The 27036-nt window shown below is 48.9% G+C and overlaps 1 protein-coding gene across 3 annotated transcripts in view; it reads right to left on the bottom strand.

The window, feature by feature from the left end:
• The window catches only part of LOC144155201 (LIM domain-binding protein 2-like), a 293633-nt gene that overhangs the window by 176921 nt on the left and 89676 nt on the right, over nucleotides 1–27036 (bottom strand). For all 3 annotated transcript variants that reach the window (XM_077686511.1, XM_077686509.1, XM_077686510.1), the window contains exon 2: nucleotides 26094–26201. In XM_077686511.1, coding sequence (XP_077542637.1) covers nucleotides 26094–26108 — 15 coding nt within the window. In that variant the 5' untranslated portion in view covers nucleotides 26109–26201. The remainder of the gene's footprint in view (nucleotides 1–26093; nucleotides 26202–27036) is intronic.

The raw sequence follows: 27036 nt of genomic DNA, 5'->3' as shown, positions 1-27036 counted from the left end.
CCAGGCGCAAGACCACCCAGAGAAACAAGACAAGGCCCTTGCAGGTTCGAGGTGCACGCAGCCATTGACTCCGCTCCGCCGTACCCGGTCGGCGGTCGGCCCGCATCGCACCTCCGTACGGCCGTGCTCCTCGCGTTGGCCGTATTCGAGTCGGCACGTCAGTTTTAGAATAGGGGAAGCTACAGACACTAAATAAGCTAACTCATCTAGTGGCTCTAGGGGAAACGAGCGTTTGAAGGCTAGACAGGGGCGTCCCAAACACAACATGCCCGCTCACAACAGTAATTGAAGATTTCCACCGACAAAGAGCGGCCCGCTAGTGTTTCCCCATGCGGCGCTGTCGCGGCGTACAGGTCCCTTCGAGGCCGGGAAAGGTTTAGCAACGGCGCAGTTAGTCACCGCTTTATGAAGCCGCGCCGACGGCGATCGCCAGCGCAATTTTTCACTGCACTATCACCCCCTTTCCCGCATTTATAAAATGATTTTCAGCAATATGCGGTAACAAGTTTTAGCCGCTGCGGTGTATGCCCCTTGTCCACCGCGGTCGCGCGTGTAGCGGCGTTTCCGCCTGCAGAGACGCTCCGTGCTTTTCACCGTTATTCATACCTTGTAAACCACACGCGCTATATCTACAAAAAGCTCGTGTGACGGATAGCGACGATCGACAGTCGTCCCTATAAGATGCACCGTGCCGCCGATGCCATGCCGCTCGCCGGAACCGACGAAACGGGCAGCCGCGTTTCCCCCAGAGCCGGGAACGCTGGTTGGCTACACCATTTAAAGAGGATCACCAATAGCGGCTGCGTCAGAGCAAAAATTTGCGTCAGAGTGCAGCAGGATGCCGACGAGAATAGGTAGATATAAACAAGGAAAGCAAGGAAGATCTTTTCTGCATGTTTGTGCGGCCCCTGCTTTACGCAGATGTGTAATATTTGGTGTACGTTGTCGTGAAGGGGTACTCTAGCGATTGCGCGATTGAAACTTCAGAAGCAGGCCTCTTTAAAGGAATGGAAAATGAGGCGTTCAGTGGGAAAGCTGCGGGTCTCACCATTCCCTCTTCCGCGGTGTTGCTGCTCTCGGCACCGCTCGTACGGGGGTTTGTCATATATAGTGAAAGCCCAGGCTCTCACTATGACAAAGGTGGCTTCGCTGCACTTTTTTCGTTTAAATTGTTCGAAGGGAGGGGCGAGGAGGCTGCTTGCAGGTACAACGCGCGCTGAAGCCGCTCGTTCTCGGTCTTCAGAATCGGTTACCAGTAAAAGCTTTCGCCTGTTTCGTTTAGACAAAATGGCAAAAAGGGAACTAAGACAACCAACTGGTACGAGCTGGATGCGTTCTCTGGCTCTGGCTTAAGCGCGAGACACATGGACGACTCGTGCACGCGATTCGCATGCGACCGATCGTTACGATTGATCGTTAACTTACGACCGCGGTTTTGGCGTCGTTCGCTGGAAGGAGGAGGCTCACGACGTGCGACTGGCAAGCCAGATGCAGTCGTGCCATCGTTGCGATCGCCGTGAGGCCACAGCCAATGAGAGCCCGCTGAGCCCCAACAGCCCGCAACCGCGGCTTGCGTTGTTCGGGTCGGCTCGGGTGATGGGGACTTCAGGCTTAGCATCCTGGCGGATATTTGATCGCCGCTACCTGTGCAACTGCGAATGACAATCCGTAACACAACTTTTCACCACACTATCATCCCCTTTCTCGCACGTGGAACTTTATTTCAGCTAACGTAGATGTGTACGCATTTGTTATGAGTGTTTCTGTGTATGCAAACTTCTTGTGTGCGGAGATGTTGAGGAAAATCCTGGACCAACAGTGGAAGAGATGTTTCAAACTATTATTAAAGGACAGCAAGCTATCGGTTCTGACATCGCTGATATTAAATCTCGACTGGATAAGACAGATTCAGCCATAAAAGCTTTTTGTGAGCGATTAGTAGGCGTAGAAGACGCGGTCAAAGAATTACAAGTTGAGAGTTGTGTCGTGGATGAATTAAATGCATCTGTGACTAGTATACAGGGTGCACTCATGTCCCAGCAAGCAAAAATAGTTGACCTCGAGGATCGAAGCCGCGGGAGTAATCCTGTTGTATTCGGCATTCCAGAAGAACCCAACGAATCTGAAGCCGTCTAGCGAAATAAAGTCATTACAGATGTCTTCGAGCAAAAATTGGAAGTCAAGTGCGTATCAATTGGTAGAATTCATAGACTAGGAAAACCTTCCGAAAAGCGGCCTATAATTCTTTACTTTCAAGATTTTACTGAAAAGGAGGCAGTCTTGAGCAATGCTAAAAATTGAAAGGAACTAGCATAAGCGTTCAAAATGACTACTGCGCAGAAACGCTGCGAAAAAGAAAACTGCTCTGGGACAGTGCTAAGCAAGATAACGACGCGGGCAAAAAAAGTATGGCTAGTACATGATAAGATTCGCATTGATAAACAACTTTATTATTGGGACGACACTTCTAACTCCCGCAAGGCTATGCCGAGGACGAACAACCTTACGTCAACAAGCAAGCGACTAAAGGAGCACGAACTTCGTCTGCTTGTAATTAACGCTAGGAGCATCGTTAATAAAATAGATAAATTGGAGACGCTTCTTTTGTCACATGACCCCCAAATATGTGGTATAACTAAAACTTGGCTTCATGATCAAATTAGTGACGACGAAGTCGTGCCGCCTGGCTACAGGCTTTACAGACGCGATAGGGGTTCCCGCGGTGGTGGCGTTGCGGTGATAACTAAAGATAATATTGAAGTTACGGTTGCTGACCAAGTCTTTGATCATGAAAGTCTGCTTTTAAGGGTGTCGGTGCAGGGAGACACGTTTTTCGTCTGTGCTGTTTACCGATCTCCGAATGCTGATGACTTCTTTTTAAGTAGGCTATACGACCACCTGCTAAAATTGCGGGACAAACACCTAATTATAACAGGAGATTTTAACTTACCATCGATTGATTGGAATAATATGCAATGTGGGTATTCTGTAGCGGCTGACGCTCTAGTTGATATAATGCTTACATTTAATCTTGATCAGATTGTGAGAGATTACACCCGCGGGAATGCAATTTTGAATCTCCTATTTCTTTCGGAAAAATTAAGCTCGGGAACAGTGCAGGTTGAACCTGGGATTTCTGACCATAGCCTAATTTACTTCTGCTGGTCTAGATATACCGAGATGCAAAAAGAAAAAAAATCCTGCAGCTACAGTAAAAGACTATAATAGAGCCGATGACGCAGTATTTAGAAGAGCATCTTGTTGTTACCACCAATAACGTTGAAAGTTTGTGGCAGAAGTTTCATTCTGCAGTTAATTTCTGCATTAAACATTTCATGCCATCCAAAAGACTGCAAAAGCACCGTAAAAACCCCTGGATTAATCGGGATATAATACAGACCAAAAGAAAGATTAAGCTCATGAGAAAGAAGAACAATACGTTCACTCCACAATTTATGGCGTTAAAGCTTGATCTGCAAAGTAAAGTTAAGCAAGCGAGAAACAATTTTTTCAGCAACACTATTGCAGAATTCATTAAAAATGACCCTAGAAAGTTCTGGCGCTACCTCAGCCAGAATAACAAGGAGATTAAAAAAGTCAGGGTTGATGATACAATTATGGATGACCCCACTTCTATTGCAGACACGTTTAATCAGTACTTTCAATCTGTTTTCTCAATACATGACGAATATAACCTGCCGAATGTTTCTCCTGTATCCGAAAACGAGTTTGATATAACTAGTGAGGGGGTTCTGGCCATGTTGTTGAAGCTAGATAATAAGAAGCCCACTGGCCCTGACGGACTGTCAAATTCCTTTTTAAGACGTTACGCACAACAAATCTCAATTTTTTTGACCGCATTGTTTAACTTTTCAATAACTTCCGGTGACGTTCCAGCTGACTGGCGAAAAGCCCGCGTGGCGCCCGTCCATAAATCCGGTGACCGGCTACTTCCTAAAAATTACCGTCCTGTCTCTGTTACTAGTTCCTGTTGCAAGCTTTTGGAACACGTAGTCGTGATCTTTATTCAGGATTTCCTTACTAAAAACAATATTTTGTCCCCCCATCAGCACGGCCTTCGAAGGGGCCTATCTACAACCACGCAGCTTATTTCGACGGTACACGAGATATCGAGTGTACTTGATCAGTCCGGTCAAATTGACGTTCTGTTTTTAGACTTATCGAAAGCCTTCGATAGAGTGCCTCATGAAAAACTATTGTATACATTAGAGTGTATAGGGTTACCTTTGTACATAATGCGGTGGATTGCCTCGTATTTAGCCGATAGAAAACAGTTTGTAGAAATTGATCATTGTTCCTCTAGTGCACTTTCTGTTACGTCGGGCGTTCCACAGGGGAGTGTTTTAGGTCCGCTGCTGTTTCTTCTTTATTTAAAGGAGCCATGAAGAGAAAACAAAAGTTTGTTTTATTCGAAAGATTAGGTGTTTCATAGTACCCCAAGCGCTTTCCCGGAAGCAAATGATGCTTTATTCACTGAGAAATAAGGCAATTTAAGCCAAAATTTTAAATCTCCCGCTAAAATTGCAGATTTCGTGACGTGAACAATGGCATCATACGAGGCGGTCCATGAAACAGATACTTAGTATGCCGACTCCATATAGCACCCACACGCGGGAGTCAGACAGGAACCGGAAATCGTGCCGAAACCGAGATGCCGGCCATTTTAAAAATACTAATAAAACCTAGTGCACCCGCAGCCCTAGTCATGGAATCGCCTGATCGGGAGAACAAAACTCTCGCCGAGAAGCTCGGGCTTGCATTTAACAACCTCACACCACTCGAACGATCAATGCTTCTAAGTGCACGAGCGGCAGGAGTTGTGGGATACGCGGATGGACCGGAAAGCGACCATTCCGCGATAGCCACAACATACGAACGCCCAGCCGTCGGCACCGCTGCCTCGCCAGCCCCGTCGCGACGGATGAATACAGACTGGTACGTATGTGCCGTATTTTTATTACGGTTAATAATAGTTCAATTTCAGTAGCAGTATCGCTCATGCCAGTTGGCCGGTGTCGTGTATGGAAAGCCGTTCGCGCGAGCTCTCTGCTCCGACCAGAAAGATACGAGCGTCAATGCGCGGTGTGTACGGCATCTTTTCCCCCAAGGTCAGAGCGCTTTGACGGCGATTTGACGAAGTCGGCGACGAGCGCCAGCATGTCCCAGGAGTGAGCTAACGTAAGGGTCCCTGCCGTAATCACTTCGTCAGAAATGAAGCGAGCACACTCGTACTTCCTTTAGCTCCCTTTCTCCTCCGTTTGCAAAGTTCACAAAACGTAGCCACTTGCTTCGCCGAGGTTCGTCCTTGGGCAGCACATGAAAGGAGATCTCTTCACCGGCGGGGATGTCGCACTCCCTCGACGATTTGCCCGTACTACATGGGCATTTCAAAACGCAGCAACGAAATTTCATTGTAAAGTACTCGAACAAACTGAAGTTTTCAGTGGTTGTAAACTGGAAACGAGCTCGTAACGACAGCAGCAAGCCAACACCATTCGAAACTTCTGCGACGACTGGCACTATCTCGTCGCTTCTTGCTGTTCCTTACTCCCCTCGTTTCTATTTTTACCTTTGCTGGTTGGCGATATGACGGCCAACTTCCTGTCAAGGGATTAAGACACCAAGCAAGGTCGCGGCTGTACGTGCTGGAACGGTTCGTTCACCCCTAAGAGCCTCGAACCCGAAAATTCGTCTGCGCGACGGCGAGATGTCGAGCTCGGCCGGCGGTAGTTTCGTACGCACTGGCGCACACGCTTGCGTGTTCGTTCGGAACTTCAACCGTTTACTCCACCGTTCTTTGTCATAAAAAGAATGTGCAGTATGTTTCACGGGCATATAGCTCACTATGCAAACTGTAAGCCCTGCCTAACATGCGTTTGCTTTTGCCGGCCTCCGCCAATCGCAGAGCATTCTCGAGTGACATCATAGGTTCTGTTGCGGAAAATGAGGTGGTGGGTCGCATGGTCATTTCCTTTTTTCCTAATTATGTAGCTTATTTGAGCGAAGTTTGCGTTATAAGTGATGTCGTTATTGCTCTAACGAGGCAATCTTTCGAATGAACCAAACTTGTGTTTTCTCTTCATGGCTGGATGGATGTAGTGCCTCATGATGTATCCATACGTATGTTTGCGGATGATTGTGCTGTTTTTTAAAAAAATATCATCCACAAATGATCATTTCCTGTTGCAAAAAACTCTCTTGGCAATTGATGATGTATGCGTTGGTGTATGCGTTGGGGTATGGCACTGAATTCAGAGAAAACTGTACTTTTGCGGGTCACAAGGAAAAAAATGTCCTAGTTCTTTTTCTTATATACTACATCAACCGCCTGTATTAGAAGTTTCCCAATATAAGTACCTAGGAGTGACTCTTACGAGGAAGCTTACTTGGTCAGAGCATATATAGGGTATTTCTTCATCAGCCCTGCGCAAGCTATGGTTCATTAAAAGAAAACTTAAAAATGCTCCAGTTAGTACTAAGATGTTAGCCTACAATACATGCGTTCGGTCAAAACTGGAGTGTGCTGCTGAAGTATGGGATCCCCATTTTAAGAAGGATGTTATGCAGCTTGAAAGAGTTCAACGAAAGGCAATGAGATTTATTTTTGGTAAATATAAAAGGCATGATTCGCCATCCTTGTTGATGCAGAAGTACAACGTATTGACTCTCGAGGCTCACCGGAAAGTTAGTCGCCTTGGGTTTCTTCATAACTGTCTTGTAGGGAAAACTAAAGTATTACTTCCTGATTACCTTCAACTTCACGGACAACTAGACATAACCATGAATACTCATTATCGCCAATTTTCGCCAGAACTGACACTCACAAGTACACATTTTTCCCCCGAACTGTGTCTGAATGGAATTCTTTGCCACGAGAGGTTTTTGAATCTGCTGATTTTATGAAAGAGCTTGAGTCCCACATTGTAAATTTTGATGGTTGAACGTTGCTATAGTCTTCCTGCTGTCTTGATTGTTGTTACTAATCTTCATTATATTGTATGTATACTGTGTAGCCCCTCCTGTCAGGGCCAAAATACTGGCCTGCAGTATCGTTAAATAAATAAATAAATAAATAAATAAATAAATAAATAAATAAATAAATAAATAAATAAATGCCGTTTGAGCGATCGTTGACCAAGACACCTGCGCGCAGCTTTTAAAATAAGCCCTGATAACAATCCCTAGCACAATCTTTCACCACACTAACACCTACTTTCTCGTATGTGGAACTTCTATTTAGCGATCAGATTGATTCGGAAGAGCAGCGACAAGCGGTTTCTACCGTGGTCTGCGCCGGTTCGAGCCGCTGAGTGTGCCGAGCTGGCAGGCGCGGCCGGCGTGTGCGCGGACTGGTACCGAAGGCAGAAAACGCTTCACGATTGCCTGCTTAATCCACTTCTTGCGAACGACGCGCGGAATCTACAAATTCAGCTCAGCGATCGTCGAACGAGCCGCAGGTTTCGCTTCAGCCATGGTCACGCGCAGTCTCGCTGGCTGCGAGAGCGACGCAAGAACGTCGCAAGAACGTCCAGCTTTGGGGCGCACGACGCCCCAAGACGCTTGGGGGCCCCAGAGCGTTGGGGCCCCTTATTCTAAAACTCTCTGACTGGCAGACACTAGAGTCACTATTTAGTGGCTCTAGCAGACACATGCTGCCTGCGGTAAGGTGGCTAGAATGTTCTAGCCACCTTACCAGCGGCACCTACAGCACGGACGAGCGGATGTATGGGTGCTAAATGTTCCCACACCGCTGTACTGAACATTTGAAAATGTAATGTATAACGTAATAGCACTGTTCATTATCACTTCAAGTTGATAAATGCGGTCTTTTCCTGCTCGGATTTCTCTTGCACATATCCAAATCGGCCTGAGTGCGCCTAAACTGCCTAAACAGGGAGGCAACCATGGAGCAAAAACAGTGGGCGGAGCGGCGCTGACGACGCATCGCACGTGCGCATCGGGCCATGTGTCTCAAATTCACGCGTACGACTAGTCGTGGCGGCAGTCGTGACGATCGCGTGCGATTCTCATGCACCAATCGTCCATGTGTCGCGCTTTAGTCAAGTCCATAGACGTAGTTCAGCGCGTGAATGCAAATGGTTGATTGCGAGAACAATTTGGTGGAGAACTTTTACATATTGAATTGCTTGTATTCACCGGCGAGGCGCGCATGCACGCAACCGTGTGAGTCCGCCATCAGTGGTTACGTCGGGCTCCTCGGGATGGCGGTACTTGTCCGTGCTAAGCACATGACTGTGTCGCACGTTACAAAGTCTACCTCACCGAACGCAAAGTATTGCCTCGAGTCCACTGTGAGTGCGATTAATAACATCTCTGTTAGCACCGCCGTTGAGAATCGGGTTGAAACGGAGCAGACGACGCACGCCGGTGTTGTTTCTTTTTTTTTTCTTTCTTTTCTTCGGCGTGCGGGCGCAGTGGCCCAAGCCGCGCCATGTCCGCGGCGCATCGGCTATGTCTGTGGCCGTTTCCAGTGTTGCCAAGCGAAGAAATTGACAGCTAAACTTTTCAACGAATACCACCTATAGAAGTGAGCACAGATGGGTACGCGTGAGAATAAATTGAGTACAGATTGAGTACGAGTGCGAGTGAGCACAGATTGAGTGCAAGTACAGATTAGTTGAGTACTCGTGAGTACATATTGAGTACGAGCACTGGTGAGGACTAATGAGTTTCAGTACAATTGAGTACGACTAAAAATTAGTATGTGATGAGCGAGTGCGCGAGTGATTCTGAGTGCAGAAGAGCTTTCTGAGTCTGAGTTTGGGTTAGTACAGCGTGAAGGGAAAAAATTGTGATTAAGTTTGAGTGAGTTCTTTCTGTTTTGCCGACCTATGGCTGTTGTACATATTTCTGCTGCTGCAATTAGCACCTCGCTTCAGACGTTGTAGCTTCGCAGAGGCACTACTATGAAGCGTCCATCAAACTCTACATGATTTTGCTTGACGACAGCAAGGGTAACCGAGCAGCATCACGCACTCTGGGCGTCCCATAGACATGAGTGCGCGAATGACGCAAACAAAACAGCCATATTTTCATGCAAGGCTTCACCGGTTCTGAGGACGGACGTTTTCGAGAACATGAATACTGCCATGTAGAATTCATAAACTAGCAGCGAATAAACCAACGGCCGTCACGTCTAAAATCCTGAAGGTCAAGCAACTTGGACGTCGCAAACACTCAATATTTTCCACTCCACGCCGACACGAGGTGGATAAGCAAGTTTATGAAGCACTACGAACGTTTGGTGCACAGTCGCGTGCGTCAAATAAAATGTCTTTTGCCAGACACGCGGTGTCGTGTCTGGCAAAGAATACAAGAATACAACGAATTTACACTTAATGCGTCACTTTCACGGCATGAGAAAATGCTCTTAATAAATGGCCCTAGGGCCTTTACATTTTAATGATTGCTTTCAGCGGATTTATCACATTTTGTCAATAAAAACTGTGCGGATAATTTCAAGACAACCGTCTTCCCAGCAATGTGTTCGTACAAAGTAGTGAAGCCAATGTTGTTTTTAAAAGATGTGGGCGGCTGTGTAGATCACGGGAACTGCGTACCACCGTCGAAGACTTTTCCGTTTCGAAGTTAGCCGCAGATCGACGATTTCATTTTATTTCATCCGCGCTTAAACTTCTGCTTTAGAAACGATTAGAAGAGGCCTAAATGGCTCTACGCTGGCTTTGTTCCCTGACCGTCATCCTGCCTAATATTTGCTTACCTTCCATCACATTTTCAAGCGGCCTGGTCATTTTTGCCTAAGCATGCTCATCTGCTTCATTGGTATTGCGCTCGGTGCTACTGCTGTTTGGGTGGGAACTTTGTCCTTTGCCTTTCTGCAGTCATTTCTCAAATTTATACTTGCTTTCTATAGGCTTCTCCGGCGCAGTGTCCATTACAGTGAATTACGCTAGTTAGATTTGTCTAAACTTCTCACTAATCCCTTTATGAATATTCAACAATGCTTGCTCTCCTTCTAAATCTTTGTCTTTCATCCTCAAACATGATTTTTTATGCCGGCCGTTCTTTTATCCCAGCGCTTCTATATGATTCAAAAACTTCCTGGGCGCGGCTTTCTGTTTCTTGCGTATTTCTATCACCCACTGGTCGCCTTTTTTGTTTTATTTCTGCCTTTACCGTTTTCTGCACTTCCGATTTTTCCATCCCAGTAGCTGTCCCGTTTTTTGTTCATTTCATTCCGTCCCATTCCGCGCTCCTCGCTTTCTTTACGTACTCTCGACGCCTTTTTCAGCTGTTCAATTACCCATCCCGTTTCCGTATTCAACCAACTTCTCGGTTTGTTCTTCCATTCACGGTCTCCATTCTTGGCTGCATGTTTGTTTTTACGCAGCCGATTATTTCGGTGTAACCCAATTTTTCGCAAGGACACTTATTTTTATTTCGTCCTCCAGAGTTGACATCAGCGATGCCCCTTTACTGTCAGTTGTTCAAATCCGCCCCTCCGACTGCACCTACTTCTGGATTTCCCCGGGATGCGCGTCCAAAGTTCAAGGTAAGCCGTTTGTGGTCGCTTGCTAAGCTGTGTTCGTTCTCTTTCCGTTAATTGTCAGTTGCCGCAGCCTTTGATGCATGAGTTATGAGCAGGGTGTCGGATCGGAAAAATTGCGGTTCAGTTCGGGTGGCTTCATTTCGTTCCAGTTCGGCAAGTAAAAAGCGACAAACCAGTACAAAAAAAAAAAAGAAAAGAAAGAAAAACGGTTTGCGTTTAACGTTTAAGCCGAGCGCGTAAGTTGACGCCGCAGAGGAATACCACCGACAAACAGGGAGTGTTCATGCAGTCTCCGAAACGAAAGTATACATAGTAGGATAATATCGTCTTGGGCTATTCCGTAAGGTTGCACCTCCGACAACAAGGCAGCGTTAAACTACCGAAACTACAACCAAAATAGGTTGGACGAGCGCGTAAAAAACAGGACGGGGGCCGTCGCGTCGGCCTTCGTGTTTCCCCTACTTTATGGCTGCCATTTTTCAAAAGAATACCCAGCGCCTTGCAGGTCAGGCAGCGATAGGTCTCGAAGTCCTATCAAGCGGGAAAAAAACTGCGCTCAAAACTCAACCAGTTTTTGCTACATCTAGTCTGATTATTCCATTTCGTTCAAAAAAACACGCAAACTTGGGCCCTGTACGCGTCCCCTTAAAAACCGATTACTGTATACCAGGCTTCACTGGGCACAGTGCCTTCTGAACTGGGCTGTAAACTGTGTTTTTTGCGCGTGTGCGTGTGTGGAGAGAGAGAGAGAGAGAGAGAGAGAGAGAGAGAGAGAGAGAGAGAGAGAGAGAGAGAGAGAGAGAGAGAGAGAGAGAGAGAGAGAGAGAGAGAGAGAGAGAGAGAGAGAGAGAGAGAGAGAGAGAGAGAGAGAGAGAGAGAGAGAGAGAGAGAGAGAGAGAGTTTTTCATCCCCTTCCCCTCAATATAAGCATTGTACCGTCTGAAAATCCACGCCACGGGTACGCCCTGCAAAGGAGGGCCCACCGCTACGAGTGTAGCTTGCGGTCAAACCACTCGAACGAAGCATGCCGTACGAAGCGGCACGCTCCGTTTAGGGGTTGCCGCTGCGTCCAGCCCCGTGGTAGGTTCGGGAACAATGGGAAAATGTCAGTCAGGTTCGGGAACGATCGGAAAATGCCGCAAGGCTTTGCTGTCTGTGCCCTGGAACACCCAAGCGGCTTCAATACATTCCAGCTTTCTTCGGCAAAAAAGTATTACCTGCCGATGCCTCCGGAATTCTATCGCGGCATGCTCCTCATGTAGGCTGAGGTCAAGACGTGGGCCTTTATATAAGTTCGGGTCATCATATACTTGCGAGCATTTTGTCAAAGCGACAGGAAGTGGATTCCTCAACTGCTGCCAGAACCCCTTAGACCCTGAAGATACAAATGCCGGCATGCATTCCATCGGGTTGAGAGTGACGGGTACGTTCGCCAACTTTTGCAGTGGCAGGGGGAAGGAGAACAAGCACTGTTGCGTCTCGGCAGACGCAGACGCCAACTGCAGGCAGGCGGTAGAGCTATCGTTTAGGCGTGGCGCCTAATCCGCCTCTTTCATTGCGGTGTGCTGCCGCCTAGCGTGCCTAGCGGAAGTTGACGCTGTAGGGTTTGCCGGCGTTTCCTCCGGCTGCGTTCTCGTTGTATGCACGGCAATCCCACATTACGGCGAGGAGCAGCCGAAGTTTTTCTTCTGTGTTGGTGTTATAACGCCTTAAGATGACAGCCCCTGGTCATCACATATTACCAGGCGGCTTCTTATCACTGAATGAGGGCTGGCAGAGAAATCTCGGACAGATCCGTGTGCCGTCCGAGTAGCAGAGCGAGCAGTACTTCGAGTCGTCTGGCATGAAGTGCGATCGCCAGCTCAACAAAGGCCGGCAGTTCGCCAAATGCCTTTAAGCGCTGGACACATGTACGATTGGTACACGCGATTCGCATGCGACTGATCGTTACGACTGTCGCCACGACTAGTCGTACGCGTGAATTTGAGACGGCCCAATGCGCGCATGAGAAGCGTCGTCGGCGTCGCTCCGCCCACTGTTTTTGCTCCATGGTCAACTACGATGATCGCTGAGCTGAATTTGTAGATTCTGCGCGTTTGTTCGCAAGAAATGGATAAAGCAAGCAATCGTGAAGCGTTTTCTGCCTTCGGAAACAGTCCGCGCACACGCCGGCCGCGCCTGCCAGCTCGGCACACTCAGCGGCTCGAACCGGCGCAGACCACGGTAGCAACCGCGCTTGTCGCTGCTCTTCTGAATCAATCTAATCGCTAAAAAGTTCCACGTGCGAGAAAGTAGGTGTTAGTGTGGTGAAAAATTGTGCTAGGGATTGTTGTCAGGGCTTATTTTAAAAGCGGCGATCAGATATATCTGCCGCGATGCAAGCCTACGCTGACCGGTCGCCGCGGCGCGCGGTGCGCCGAGCGGCCGAGAGATGGCGATACCTGCGCGGAAGCATCGAAACAGGCTACGCAGATGTCTTGGTCACCGATCGCTCAAACGGCAGTTATAACTTAAATAGAGTTCCACATGCGAGAAAGGGGATGATAGTGTAGTGAAAAGTTGTGTTGCGGATTGTCATTCGCAGTTGCACAGATAGCAGCAATCAAATATCCGCCAGGATGCTAAGCCTAAAGTTCCCATCACCCGAGTCGACACGAGCGACGCAAACCGCCGTAGCCGATCGCGTGCGGCCGACGGGAAGCGATAGAAGCCGACACCGTTCCCTTTTCGGCACTCCGAGAACGCAGCACAAGTTGTGGGCATTGTTCCGCGCACAACGAGCAGACACAAAAAATCAAACGACGTAAATACAACCACGACCCCTTTCCGCTTGTGCGGGAGCTGTGGGGAATGTCGTCTGCTGCCCCTACCGGAGTGCTTAGGGACTTGGCCGCTAGGGGATTGCGCATGCGCAGTGGGGTTGTAAAAGAGGCGGATTGGAGAGGCAAGACCCAAGTCTGCAAGTCTGCTCTCGAATATGGCTGCTACAGATAAAAACACTCCGCGAGCGCAGCTAGGGTCTCGAGTTTTAACGATGTCGTCTTGAAGCTCTAAAGCTGCCTACCACGTACTGAGTCCCAACTGGGCACGTACTGGCACGTACTGAGCACGTACATGGCACGTACTGAGTCCCAACAGAGGAACTGCACGACATTGATGATAGTCCCAACGTGAGGTGCATGACCCGAAAAGGGATTGTCTGTAGTGCCCCGTACCCACGCGACAATATCTCGTGTTTTTCGCTTAGAAGCCAGCGAATATTTCCGCGAGTTCAACCCAACCTCAAAAATTTTCCTTGCCTGCGCAACTGATTGATTGATTGTGGGGTTTAACGCGTCGACGCAATGCAGGCGATGAGGCGCGCCGTAGTGGAGGGCTCCGGATTAATTTTGACCACCTGGGGATCTTTATCGTGCGCCGAAATCTCGTACACACGGGCGTTTTTGCTTTTCGCCTCCATCAGAAAAGCGGCCGCCGCGGCCGGGAATCGAACCCGCGACCTCGTGCTCAGCAGCGCAACGCCTTAACCACTGAGCCACCGCGGCGGGTGCCTACGCAACTGGTCTCAAATTTAAACATGCTGGTAAGTATACTGCAAAAAATTAGTTGGGCGACGGCTACGCGATGCTTCCAAATGTAATTTCGAGAATGTCTCAAATGCCACAAGCAGTTTTTTTTTTTTTTAACATTTGTGTCCACAGTCCCCGTCCGTGCATACAAGTACTGACTGAATCACCCTGGCTGCTACCAGCGCGGCCCATGCGAGTAGCCAAGAGCTGTAAACGGCGCTAAAACAGTGAACGAATGTAAGGCAGGGTTACGGGCAGTGACGCCGCCGAATCTGTACTCAGTTCGTGTACGGCGCGTCCGGTGGTACCGTGCACAACACACGCCATGCCGGCAAGCAAGACTCCTAACCAAACGACGTCGTCGATTTGATCCCCCTCGCATGGTGGTGTCGTAAGAGGTCTCGTTGCTGCTCCTGACAAACTTAGGCTAACAAAAGGCAAGCTAACTAAGAGGTAGCGAGGCCAGAATTTCCGCCACAGTGTACTGAAAGGCGACAAACCAGCGGCAGACCACGGGCCCCAATCTACGAAACCGAGTAACTATGGCGTTAATGGCATCTCCTTAGAGCGGTTACGATTGGTAGCCGTCAAACAAAACCAGTACTCACCGCGCGGTTTGCGTCGTCTTGGTTTCCCGCATGCATTTCGCGAAAGACGAGACGTTGCCGCAATACCGTTCAGAAACGGGCATACACAGTTGTAAGAAGCCATAATGACGGGAGTTGCTCAACGTAGCGTCGCTTTCTCCCAAAAGTTTCCACTACTCTGCGCGCTGATGTTCGTTAAGCGTCGTCGGTTTATGACCCTCTCAATTCCGAATGCTCCTGGGCGACAGGAATGAAGCTCGATGAATGTTCGGGGGCTCGCTCGTGAAAGAGAACGGGCCTTCTGGCGCTGCGCGGAGGCGGCTCCTTTGCCACCGGAGTCCCGCGCTTCCGGTCGCCCCACCGTCGGGGACATTCGATGCGGGGGCCTCTCACCTAGGCGGCCCATTGTTCACTCTCGTCCCCCTACCGTACAGGGGATCAACAGACAGGCTGCCGCACGCACTTTGGTCAGCCTCAAACTTAGCAAAAATCGCGTTAGAACGGTGGTTTGGGCTAGCTGGTGCATACTAACTGAAATTCAGCGCTGTGTGTTGTCGTTTCTTGTCCCGTCTTTTTGCGCTCTTCTGAATTTCAGTTGGCAAAAATCATTATGCCGGCAGTGAGGTTTCTTCTGTACGGCTCCTGCCGTACAGAAGAATGCTGACACAAATAACTAATTATGGCCGTGTCCTTCCCTTAATGCAGCGAGATCACGACGCCTTCGCGGGGAAAAGGCCTCCATCCTGGGAGACCCCCCCCCCCCAATCTCCGACGATGGCTCTACGGGTCCCACCGCTTTCTCCGGGAAACAGGAGCGAACTTGTATCTCTAGGACTGTTTTAAGTTATGACAAAGGGAATATTATCGCAATGAAAAAAGGGTAACTGGTATCATAGTTCATCACGACCGCTTAGAGCACTCGTTACACGCCTATACACTTGCGTAATTAAACAGTCAGCGAAGAGAACTTCTCGAATACTTTTTTGGACGCGTTGGTCTTAATTCAACCCATGTAATTCGTTATTTGACTTTTCAGCGGAAGTCTAGAGCGTCAGTGTATCTGTAATGGGCAAACGGAGAGAAAACACCCTGCGCCGATCACGGCTGCGGCGCCAACTACACACACTGATGACGTCACGGTGGCTTTCGAAGGATCTCTCCTATTTGTCGTTTTGGACTGCTCAAAGCTGCTCCAGGGCAGCTTCTTACTTATATTTTGCCCATAGAATTTCCATTGTGAGAGCAGTTTGGGACTGCCGACGAATTGCTCAGAACCGTTCTGGGTATGCAAATAGCGTAAGATACCAAATGTGATGCATGGTGTATCAGCCACCAAAATTTTCAGTTCAACCAGTTTCACTGCTAATACCTTTAGCCTTCCATCGCGCAGCTTCACGCAGCGTCATATGCTCTACAGCTAAAGAACGAAACACATATGCGGAGAACGATGCGTTTCCGAAGTCTCTCTCTCCGGAAACCGGTCCGCCAGCGGCACGGAATACGCATGAAGGCTGCAGAACCGGTTTTGGAGAGGGAAAACGCGTGCGTAAACGTATCGTTCTCCGCATATGTGTTTCGCCTTTAAGACGTAGCACATTGAGTCAACAAGCCTTGAAGGCTGTTAAACGAAAACGTCAGCGGTTTTTTGACAACGTGAATTATGACTGGAGTCATAGAGCTGAAGGATACCTATACCGTAAAATGAATATTTTCTTTTAGCCGTAAGAAAAACGAAACACGCCATCAAACGTAAACCTATAACTGCCCAAGCGGCGGAAGGTTGCAGAACTTTGGCGAGCCCAGCAGAATTCCGTGTGGCGCAATTTACGGCGGCCCTTGACTCAGTGGCTAAGGCGTTGTGCTGCTGAGCCCGATGTTATTGCGGGATCGATCCCGGCCGCGGTGGCTGCTTTGCTCATGGAGGCGAAAAGCGAAAACGGCTGTGTGCCGAGGTTTCAGCACACGATCCCCAAGTGGTCAAAATTAATCCAGAGTCCTCCACTACGATGCGCCTCATAGTCCAGGGGCAGCTTCGGCGCATTATTTACACACCAGAATTAATCAGTCACATGCACACCGGCAACAAAGCGAGTCACGGATACCATTCGCGTTATTCGCGTGTTTGTAAGAATCCGCTACAATACGGCAACCGCTGTCTTCTGCAGTGCCCTCAGGTGGGGCCAGCGAGAATTCGAGCTACGTCTTTGTCTCTACAAACTTCCCCTCGAGTAAGACCCACCGCCCCGAAAACTGACTCGTGCCAGAGCAGCGTAGCGCCGTTCACCCGACTGCGGAGGGTAAGCGGTTCATTTGTACTCTGTGTGCCAAGGGCGTAGCAGGGGGGGGGGGGAAGGGGTTTGATGTCAGAACAACCCCCCAAATTTTCTGAGCGGCGCATTTTCCCATCTGTACCAATTTCGGCCTTTGGTTCGCCCACGCTGTTCGCACTCCTCATCGCTATATTAATACGTAAAAACAAAGTGAAAATGAAATGACGTTTGCGCGCAAGCTACCTTTCCTTTTAGGTTTTTTTTTCCCGGTGGTGTATAGCACCCCCCCAACAATATCTCTGGCTACGCCACTGCTGTGTGCAGAAACACACCAGTAGACTGCCAGCCGGCCCGATACGACCGAAGAATATATTATCTGACCATTCCTACTTCGGAAGATTTTTCGATTCGCAGTAATCGCAGGCCCTCGCTCCTGATTCGGGTGGATGGCACTCGGCTCCGGGGAGCCGAAAAAACTAACGCTCGGCTCCTGAAAACCAATGAAAGGCCTACATTCTGAGCAGAAACCAGTTAACTGTTTCCTAATAAGAAATTACGCCCAGCAAATAGCCTATAATTACACAAATTTGGAAATTCTTTTAAGAATTTTTCGCGCACCGGTTGTCGCTGCAAGTTCACTTAGCAAACCATTCCTCCTCCTCAGTACCGAAACCACGATACTAAAAAAAAAATGCTCTGAAACACTAACATTGTCGCTAACGATGTGGTCACGAAAGGCTTTAACCGAGAAGACGGCAAAGGCGTGATTGGCCTCCGTATCTTACGTGCAGCGGCGTTTAAAAACCGTTGCGGCCAGTCTCGCATCATCAGCTCCACTTTAGTTCTTGGAGAGCGTCGATGCCGAATGCAGCAGCTGCGTTCCATACCAAAACACTCCCTCAATGACGAAATTACGCTATCGGGTCGTACATCTTACGACTTAAACGTAGATGTCATCTGCAACATTTCGTGGAGAAAAGCTCCATTAAAAGTACTCCTTCCTTTCCCAGAACTTTTTGGGACGATTTCTTGGCCAAACCTTTGACGTATTTGACCAGAGGCAACGGGATAATCCCACACGCCGCCGCTGGCGGAAAACAGGCGAAACTGCGGTTTCAGTAAGAAGACCCTGGACACGGAGGACAAAAGAAAAGACGAGGATGGCGATGATAAATATAAAACTCAACTTATAATCATGATCATTAGCGCCTCTGAAAATGCAAGCACCCTTCGAAGGGAATGTTAAGGCTCACCAAGTTATACACCAATCACAGTAAAAACAGTCTTTTTTACATCCAAACTGGATTTTCACGCACTGGAGCTCCACCTAGGTCATGAGGGCCGACAAGTGGACGTCCCCGGATTTATTAAGGCCACCACGGCCTTTTTTTTAAGGGGGCGCCCAGTGATGGGCTGGCAATAATTTAGACCACCTGAGAAACTTATTCGTGCACCGGAATTGATTATAAACGCGGTGAGCCCGGCAAAAAAACCTACAGGCCCCAGGCGAGAGTCCGCGGCCAGAAAATGCCGTTAGGAGCGCGAATGCTCCCGCATCTCTGACTGGCGAATCCCGAACGCCGCAGTGAAGCGAGAATGCTTAGCAGGGGCGCTGGCATCTAGAGCGGCGGCGTCATCATCACTGGGTGGCATCCTTTGCTGCGCACGTCGGCAGCCATCGCGCCCATCGGCTCCAACGCCGGTCCGTCACTCCCGCAAATGGCCCTCCCGAAGCCGCCGGCCACCAAGGAGAAAGGTGCTGCGAAAAGGAAGGAAGACTCGGCGACCCCGCCGCCACTGGAGCCACTCCGCCTTTTCCGCGTCGCGGCAGGCTGGGCTGCGGAGACCAGGCGCTCGGAAATCTCGACGCGCAGTGAGAGCCACCGACTGCTCACCCGGATATCGAGCAAGCGCTTGCAGCACACCCAGCAGCGCAACTCCGAACAAAAGGGGAGGCTCGACGGGCAACTCAAATACTGCAATTTCATCCTCGCGGAGCTGCTGGACAACGAGCACGCATGGCCCTTCCTCGAACCAGTGGATGCGAAGCTGCCCGGTCTGCGCGACTATTACAAGGTTATCAAGCACCCCATGGACATGGGGACGGTGAAGCAGAGGATGGACAACTGGCAGTACGACGGCCACGAGGAGTTCGCGAGAGACATGCGCTTGATTTTCACGAACTGCTACAAGTACCACCCTCCTGGACACCAGTTGGTTGCCATGGCCACCGAGCTGCAGGGCATATTTGAGCTGCTGTACGCCAAGATGCCTCACGAGCCCCAGCGAAAGAAACGGAAGCCGTCGCCACAGGCAGGAGAAGAAGAAGAAGGAGACGCTGGCTCGCCCAGCAGCTGGACCTCGGAGTCCCCCTCCGGTGGGACTTCGTCCAGTGACTCCGATGACGGGGAAGAAGAGCAACGCCAGAAGCAGCTGCAGCAACTGCAAGAGCAACTCCGCGCCGCCACGCGGCTGGTCGGCCTGCTGGCAGCGGGAGGTCGCAAGAAGAATAAGAGGACGAAGTAAGAAAAGGACCGAGCGCAGAAGCAAGGGTGGTCCTGCGGCGGCCGTGAAGCCCAGGACGACCGCACCACCAGCATCCATCCCGGAAGCGTGTGCAAAGACAACTCTTTTTGCTGCTCGTGTCAAGATGCGAATTACTGATCTGGTACTCGTGTCATCTGTGCTGCCTTGAAAAGATGAAGAGCCGTTCACTTTCATTTTGTGTGTGCCGATTATGCCATGCACCCTGAGCAAGGGCTGAACACAAGCTGATTTTCATGGGTAAGCATAGAAGGCTCAAGCCGCAAAAAATCCGTGTCACACGTTGCCTTAGGCTGAGTGAGGCGAGCGCCGATGTGTGTGTGTGTGTGTGTGTGTGTGTGTGTGTGTGTGTGTGTGTGTGTGTGTGTGAGAGAGAGAGAGAGAGAGAGAGAGAGAGAGAGAGAGAGAGAGAGAGAGAGAGAGAGAGAGAGAGAGAGAGAGAGAGAGAGAGAGAGAGAGAGAGAGAGAGAGAGAGAGAGAGAGCGTGGCGTTGCGAGCGCTCGTATCGGCGCGTTGAGCAAAGGTTGGGCGTTCAGCGCGTTGACCAACATATAACAAAGACGCAACTGACCGTCTTTTTTAACTTTCACTGGGGGTCACCTATTTACCCGTGAGGACTTTTTTTCTACGCAATTTAAAGTTTTCTAAGAATTATGGATCAACCAAGCTCCTCTTGCTCGGAACACAGCTCGCACCGCGCACAGCGTTTACACCCCTGCACGGCGCGAAGCTCAGCGCCGAGTGTATGATAGCATACACCCGTCGCCGAATCGAACGTCATATATATAGCATTGCAGCAACTATATATCCCCCATCCATGTTAAACTAATACACTTACGATACTGAACGAACAGGAGCCTGTGCATATGTGACAGCACTTCATGACGTTACAGTGAAACAAACCATGGTGCAACGGCATGGTACATCTTTAAAATTAGTTTGCGCGAAGACAGGAAGATATCTACTTTGTATGGCCAGCAAAAGTATTTTCAGGGCATCTATATGACCTAGTTGATAGTTACCCTCGTAAGACATAATTTTCAGTGTATGAGAGGACGGGGTAGAAAAAGCAAACATCAACGGAAGACATGAAATAATTTCGTGCTGCCAATCAAAGAGCACCGCGCAAGCGCCACAAACTCAGGGTGGGAAAAAAAAATCCCATAAGCAAATTCAGTATCCCACGCGCGGCCACGTTTTGTTCAGATACGCCATTTCTGTCTTCTTCAAGGCTCACAGACGGTGAGCTCCGTAGATCGGTTTCGCCACAACGCTCCATAAGGACCAATCAACGCAAACAAGTGTGCCTTACAGGCAAATGCGAGGCCCAGCATGCGAGCAGCACACTTGTGGACGACACCAATTAAGCGTGTAACAAAGGACGTGTTTTTTCACAGCTATTGCTCATACGGGGGCAGTTCATAGCACGGCACGTACGCTCAAGCTTGTCTCCGACGGAGAACACGACTACCAAGTAAAGGCGGAGTGAAAGGTTTTATATGTAAAGTATGACCACAGGCCTCGTATTCTAGGGCTTTTCTGAGACCTGACCCAATGCGTAAGGCTTTCTACCACCCCCGCAACTACCCCTCCGTGAAACCATACCTGACGAGACCGTGCTAACAGGACTTTTATAGACCACAGCGTATCTCTCTTTTCGCCGTATTTGCGAGGCCCGACTGGTAGTTTGAAATAGCCTTTTCTGAGAATCCAGCACACATGTGGAAGTTGAAAGACAGATTCAGGAACAGCAATCATCCCTTCGGTAACTCGTAAGGTATCTCAGCCCATTCGAACACGATTGGAAGGACGCTTTTTACACATGGTCTTGCTCAGGACCATTTACTGATTTTAACACCAGTACGTAGTAAATATATTTTTGAGACCTTCGCCACATAAGCTCTTCCCGACGGGGAAAGAACAAGGAGCTCAAAAGGGGAGGGAGCATGTGCACGAACTCTTTCTATCTGATAAACGCTGTACAATGGAATTTCCATTCGTAAACGAAAGAAAAAACGGAAAATTGCATAAAAAGTTGACAATGCCCCAGTCACGCCCTATTTTAACGGGACAGCTGCTACTGACTTCTCAACTACATCATGGATGACAGCAAACAGGAGCTTTGAGTGCGATAACGAATAAAATTGACCTTCAACATCTATTGAAAACGCGAGAAATGCAGGACTCAAAATGTGCATCTTAACCTAGATAGAGTTCAGTTGTGTGCCTCGAATCCCGGGCCAAAAGTGGGTATTCTATCACTGCAAAAATTCAGTGACGCACCTTGCCAGGAGCAGCTTTCTGCGACGATTGCTCGAAACGGGGCATCCTCTTTATGTGTCTTCGCGGAAAAGAGAGCGCTGGGCGCTTGTTCTTTATTTTTGCGGGTTCTCGAGAAGTCCAACTTATCGCACAAAGCCAAGGTTTTTTTTTGTCCTCGACCTAAGCCTCAGTGTCTTTCATTAACATGCTATTCTTCGACACCGCTTCTAAATCTCTGACATCACACGCAGCACTGGGCATGAAAACAGCCCCCAGAAAACAAGCCAGGCAACGTCGTTATTTAGAAGAAAGCCAGCGGTCTTTCTAAGAGGAACCTGAGAGCTGTGGTTTGGCCTATAAGCTGCCACTCTCGTGCGGAAATTGCTACATTGGGCAAACGGAAGAGTGGATTAATGATAGGCTACGTGAGCAGCGCTACAGGCGCATGCTGCTGGGGTCATTTAGCCGATCACTGCCGCCATTGCCTGCGCATCCAACTTCTTAGCAAAACCTGCGTGCTGCGCAGGAACAGACATGCCGCGAGGTGTTGGAGCCGTTGTGCATTTGTAATACCGGTGACGCGTGTTTAAGTGAGCGTTCGGTTAGTCTATCGAAGAAACAAAATGGCGCCCCTAAACGGACATTTGCCGCGCGTGTTATTCTTACGCTTTATTTCTACCCCCCGTTTGTGGAGCTTGTGCCGTGCTCCTCGCTGTTTAGCAAATCATTATTTCATGCAATTCGGTATTCTTTGTCATGTCCTCTCATGAGTTCGAAAGCAATGTCGCGCGAAGAACAAGAGAACAATAAAGGGCACGCTTCACTTTTTTTTTTCCCCCAAAAAGTGCGAACACCAGAAAATCGCCGGAGCTCCCCTTTGAGGAGGTATGTTCCTGCACAAGCTTCCTGCACCAGTATAGATGTTCTTAGGAGGGAGGGTATCTGAGAATGTTGTGTAGGCCTGCCTTGAAGACAGTAAAATTCAGCATGCATACGTACGTAAGTTCTGACCCACCGCTATTGCCATTACCGTGACCTCCTGGTCTTCACTAACCGCAGATGACTTCACTAACGTGAAGGTTCGGAACCACGGGCGGGATGGACAGTGAACGCTTACATTGTGACGCAGTCATCCCGTTCCTCATGTTTTGGCTTCACCTCTTGGATTACACTCCAGGCTAATCCCCCCAGTGATTTTATTTATGCGAACGTTATGACTTGCCTTGGGCCTCAACCCCATTTCCCCGCATGGTAGTGTGTCGCTGCCTGATGGAGCCTACGTCTTGAGGGGAATTTGACCCCACACAGCTTTTGGCTTGTTCCAGCTAAGTTTGGCACCGACCGCAGCTCCTTGTTTTACAGCGCCAGCTGTTTGCGCTGATCTCGTCTCCGCTCCAAAACGAAGTGGACCGACAGACCAGTTGAGCAATGGGCGGCTATTTGCCAATATTATTCTTTGCACGAGTGTTTTCTCTGGACGGTAAAAAGACCTGTCAGATTGGGCATATCTTCTGGATGGTTTTCGGGAAAAATCATCCCCCGCGGCTTCCTTGAGCAAAGTAGAGGGGGGTGGGATGGGAGACTCCCGGCAGATGTCCCAACGAAGGGAATCTTTGGCGCTTTCGCGCAGCTCGTGTGAACCCACGGCCCAAGGGGATAAGCCTCGTTAGTGCCTCTCAATCTGGCCATCTAAGGGGCTCGAAAATTCCACTTCCACGTTTCCTGCACTTCACTAGGTTGGAACTTCGATAAGCTAGAAACGATAGGCTGACATAGTTTCTTTTCACGCCTCGTAACCAGGCTTACACAAAGGCAGCCCCGGTGTTCTTCAATATTCTACCCACTCTCCCAAGCTTCTCCCTTCATTGCTTAGTGCGCAGCAGATAAAGCCGCACGTGAACAGTATGTCCTAACTGTGTGTACGCCTTAAAAACAAGATCGTTTTCCCAGCAGTGCTACAGCAAGCGTACGGCGCTTCTTATCTTGTTGTAGCATTGCCAACGGAACTTGTCCTCATTGCGGCTAGCTTTTGTCACACTCCCGCTTCAGTCTCAAATTCGAAATGCGATCGCATGCCAGCAGAAGTTAAATACTTCGTTTTTAGTTTTTGCCACCGAAAGAGAAGACCCACTCCCCGCGGATCGTCACGAACTAACTCAAAGCTTTAGTGCATTTGAGGCGTTTCTTTTCGAAATGAGCCAGATCCACCTGACGCGAATTTGAGAAACACTTTGTTACCGGACCTAAATGCAATGTCGTCAAAGCTATTATATGATATATATTATATGTCAGCTAGGGAAAGTTTATGGCCACAAGTAATTAAAAAATATGCCGTGAGTTTGAGCAATATTGGTTTGATAAGATTCGATTTGGCTCATATTGAATTCAAACACTCAAGTTGAGGGGGCATTCTTAGGAAACTTTATTTAAATTGACTTTCAAGCATGGTGCGATTGAGTTTTGGTGGATAAGACATTAAAAATATGCAGCAGGGCTTCGAGAACCGAAGAACTATACCAGGAGAGCAGGTGGGTCCTCTTGGCACCATTAGCAGATATTTTCGAATTTTCCCCCAGGATACTTTCCTTGGAAACGCCTGAAGGCACTCATGAAGTAAGCAAGCTTTTCATTGCTTTGCATTGAATTTCCTAAACGCTTCACAAGAAGGCTGCTCATATCGTCTTCTTCACCTCGATGAAGGGGTTCGTACTCTCAGAAGGAGGGGGGGGGGGGATTTGTTAGTGCTTGTAAGTGGCAGCTATTTAGTTAAGTACTAAAATGGTAAATATGGGAGAAAAAAATAAATATGACCAGTGTTATTTAGTAGGGACGGGTGAGACGAATTGAAATCATTGTTTGAAATCTCTGTTTCATTTCGTTCACTTTTTCTTTCCTTCACTTCGTCATTGACGTCTGGGGAAATATTTCACCGATCTCTATTTCGCCGATATATATATATATATATATATATATATATATATATATATATATATATATATATATATATATATATATATATATATATATATATATATATATATATATGTGTGTGTGTGTGTGTGTGTGTGTGTGTGTGTTCTGGAAACAGTCATAACAGCATAACAGCCAAGCCAAAAGCAAATTCCCATTGGGCCAATGGATTTGGCTCACTTTGATCCGTGAAACCGCAGGATCTGGCTCATTTTCAATACTGCGTACACGTTTTCAGAGCGTTATCTCAACTATTTTCTTGCCACCCCTTTTTTAGGAGAAACTTGCCGAGTTTTTCTTTTCAGTGCAGTTTTATTCCACTTAGTTTCGGTTTCTGGATCTGGCTCATTGCGAAAAAAAAAAAAGCGCTGCATTTGTTACCGCTGTTCATACATCTGGGCCAACTGACACTGTCGTTCGTGCTTAAAATATCATAAGGGAAGTTTGAGCTTCAGCCGGTGTTTATGCTCGGTTGGTTCCCCACGAAAATCCAGATGATGGCCAGAGCGCCGGCCAATCCCAAGCTGCTCCTACGACGTCTGACGTGTGAATCTGGGGCCTTGTCCACTAGAGTTCAAAAGCGACGTGGTCAGTGCATCTCTAGATAACCATTGGTGAAGTATACTTTCTGCAATATTTGGAAGACCTTGGTAAGAGTGTTGGACCAAGTATAACACCTTGTGCTAGTCCATTTATCAGCTTGGTTCTTGTTTTCGTCTATTTATGGATCGTCTAACCTTCTCGGTAAATAGCATATCTGTCCATTCCCAATGCTCATAATATCATACACGCCTTTATTGGCTTCCAGCCCGAAAGGAGACATTTGGGTATGCAGCGAAAAATTGAAAATTCACGCAAACCAGCAGCAAAATATCATAACATACTAAGTTCGCCAAAACCGTTTCTTCCCAGAGCTCCGGTCGTTGTTTTTTTTTTTTTTTTGCTTATACGTCAAACAGTGCCACGACAAAGTAACGTTCTCACAAAATCTGTAATCCTACTCAAGGTACGCTTTAATAAATAAACCAACCAAGTTCCCAGTAGCCAGCAAAGCGCGACATTTTGCCGCACGAAGGTATCTCCACGCGGTCACCTCGGTTTATAGAAAGGTCTGCGCTCCTGCATGCCCATATAAGAGTCTGCAGTCAGGAAAAATAAGCGAAGAGCCAGCCCGGTGTCTGGCACCTCGGTTAAAGTTCACAACACCAGCACCAGCTTCACAAAAATGTCGTTGGTCTGCGTGGACGCCACCCCTCGGGCAACGCAAGAGCGCCGTGTCGGGCAGGCGGAGTCGTGGCCGGTCCGAGCGGCCGGCATCGCGCGAGTGGCGCCTACTCACCGGTCTTAATCGCATTCCTCGCTAAGCAGAAGAGGAAGCGGGTGGCGACTGGCCGCCTCGGGGCTCATGGCGGGCATCGTCCGGCTGGCCTCCCGGGACGCCTCATGCCTGCGCCACAGGGGAAACCACGTGTCAGCCGCGCGTACATGCCTCGACGCACGCGCACTGCAATGTTCTACACCCATAGCCAACGAGATGGTGGCCAGAACAGCGAGGTAGTTGCAGGGCGCTTATTAATTCATGTTCTGCCGGAATTTCCATACGCGCTTTTTTCATGCTGCGCGAAACCCCTGCCACCATCTATGTGCCTTCCATAACGGCGAGCCTGAGACAAAGTATACACAGCCAAAACTGTTCGAACGACTACCCCTGGTGACACGCGGGCGGTTCACACATGTCAACATCGCTTATTGCGGAGGTAGCCTTAGGTACATTTACGGCAACACACAAGTACACTCGCACCGTTTTATTAATTACAAATTATCACGCAAGCCTCCTATCTGGAGGATAAGGTCAAGTGGGACAGTGCTCTCAGGAGCAGCGAACTTCAAGATCAACTCTGGGCTGTCCGGAGGGCCCGCGTAGCGGCTTACAGTCTCGGGGTCCCCGTCCCGACATGGGAGATGCCCTCTACACCTTGACACCTCGGGTGTCCTTCAGGACCCTTTTTGGAAATAAAGTTTTACCACCACCACTGAATTCATTGTTGCAGGCTAAAAAACACTTAGCCGTGGTTAAACGTGGTTAGACCAAGTTTTTCAAGCGAGAGCTCACTTTGTGCGCCGAGAGCGCGCACATCATTGTCCCGCAAGACAAAACACAGACGCTGCCCGGCGCAGTCAGCGCTGCAGGCTCGAACGCGCAGTGATATTGACTGCACCTAAAGGCTTTAGTGGGGAACCTACCTGCGCCGCGCCTTGGGCTTTGGACGCACCCAGCGCAT

The sequence above is a fragment of the Haemaphysalis longicornis genome, unplaced genomic scaffold, assembly GCF_048455015.1.
Source record: "Haemaphysalis longicornis isolate Haplotype H1 unplaced genomic scaffold, Haemaphysalis longicornis Haplotype H1 scaffold_1, whole genome shotgun sequence".
Taxonomy (NCBI): Eukaryota; Metazoa; Arthropoda; class Arachnida; order Ixodida; family Ixodidae; genus Haemaphysalis; species Haemaphysalis longicornis.
This window is presented reverse-complemented; position numbering and strand designations above follow the sequence as displayed.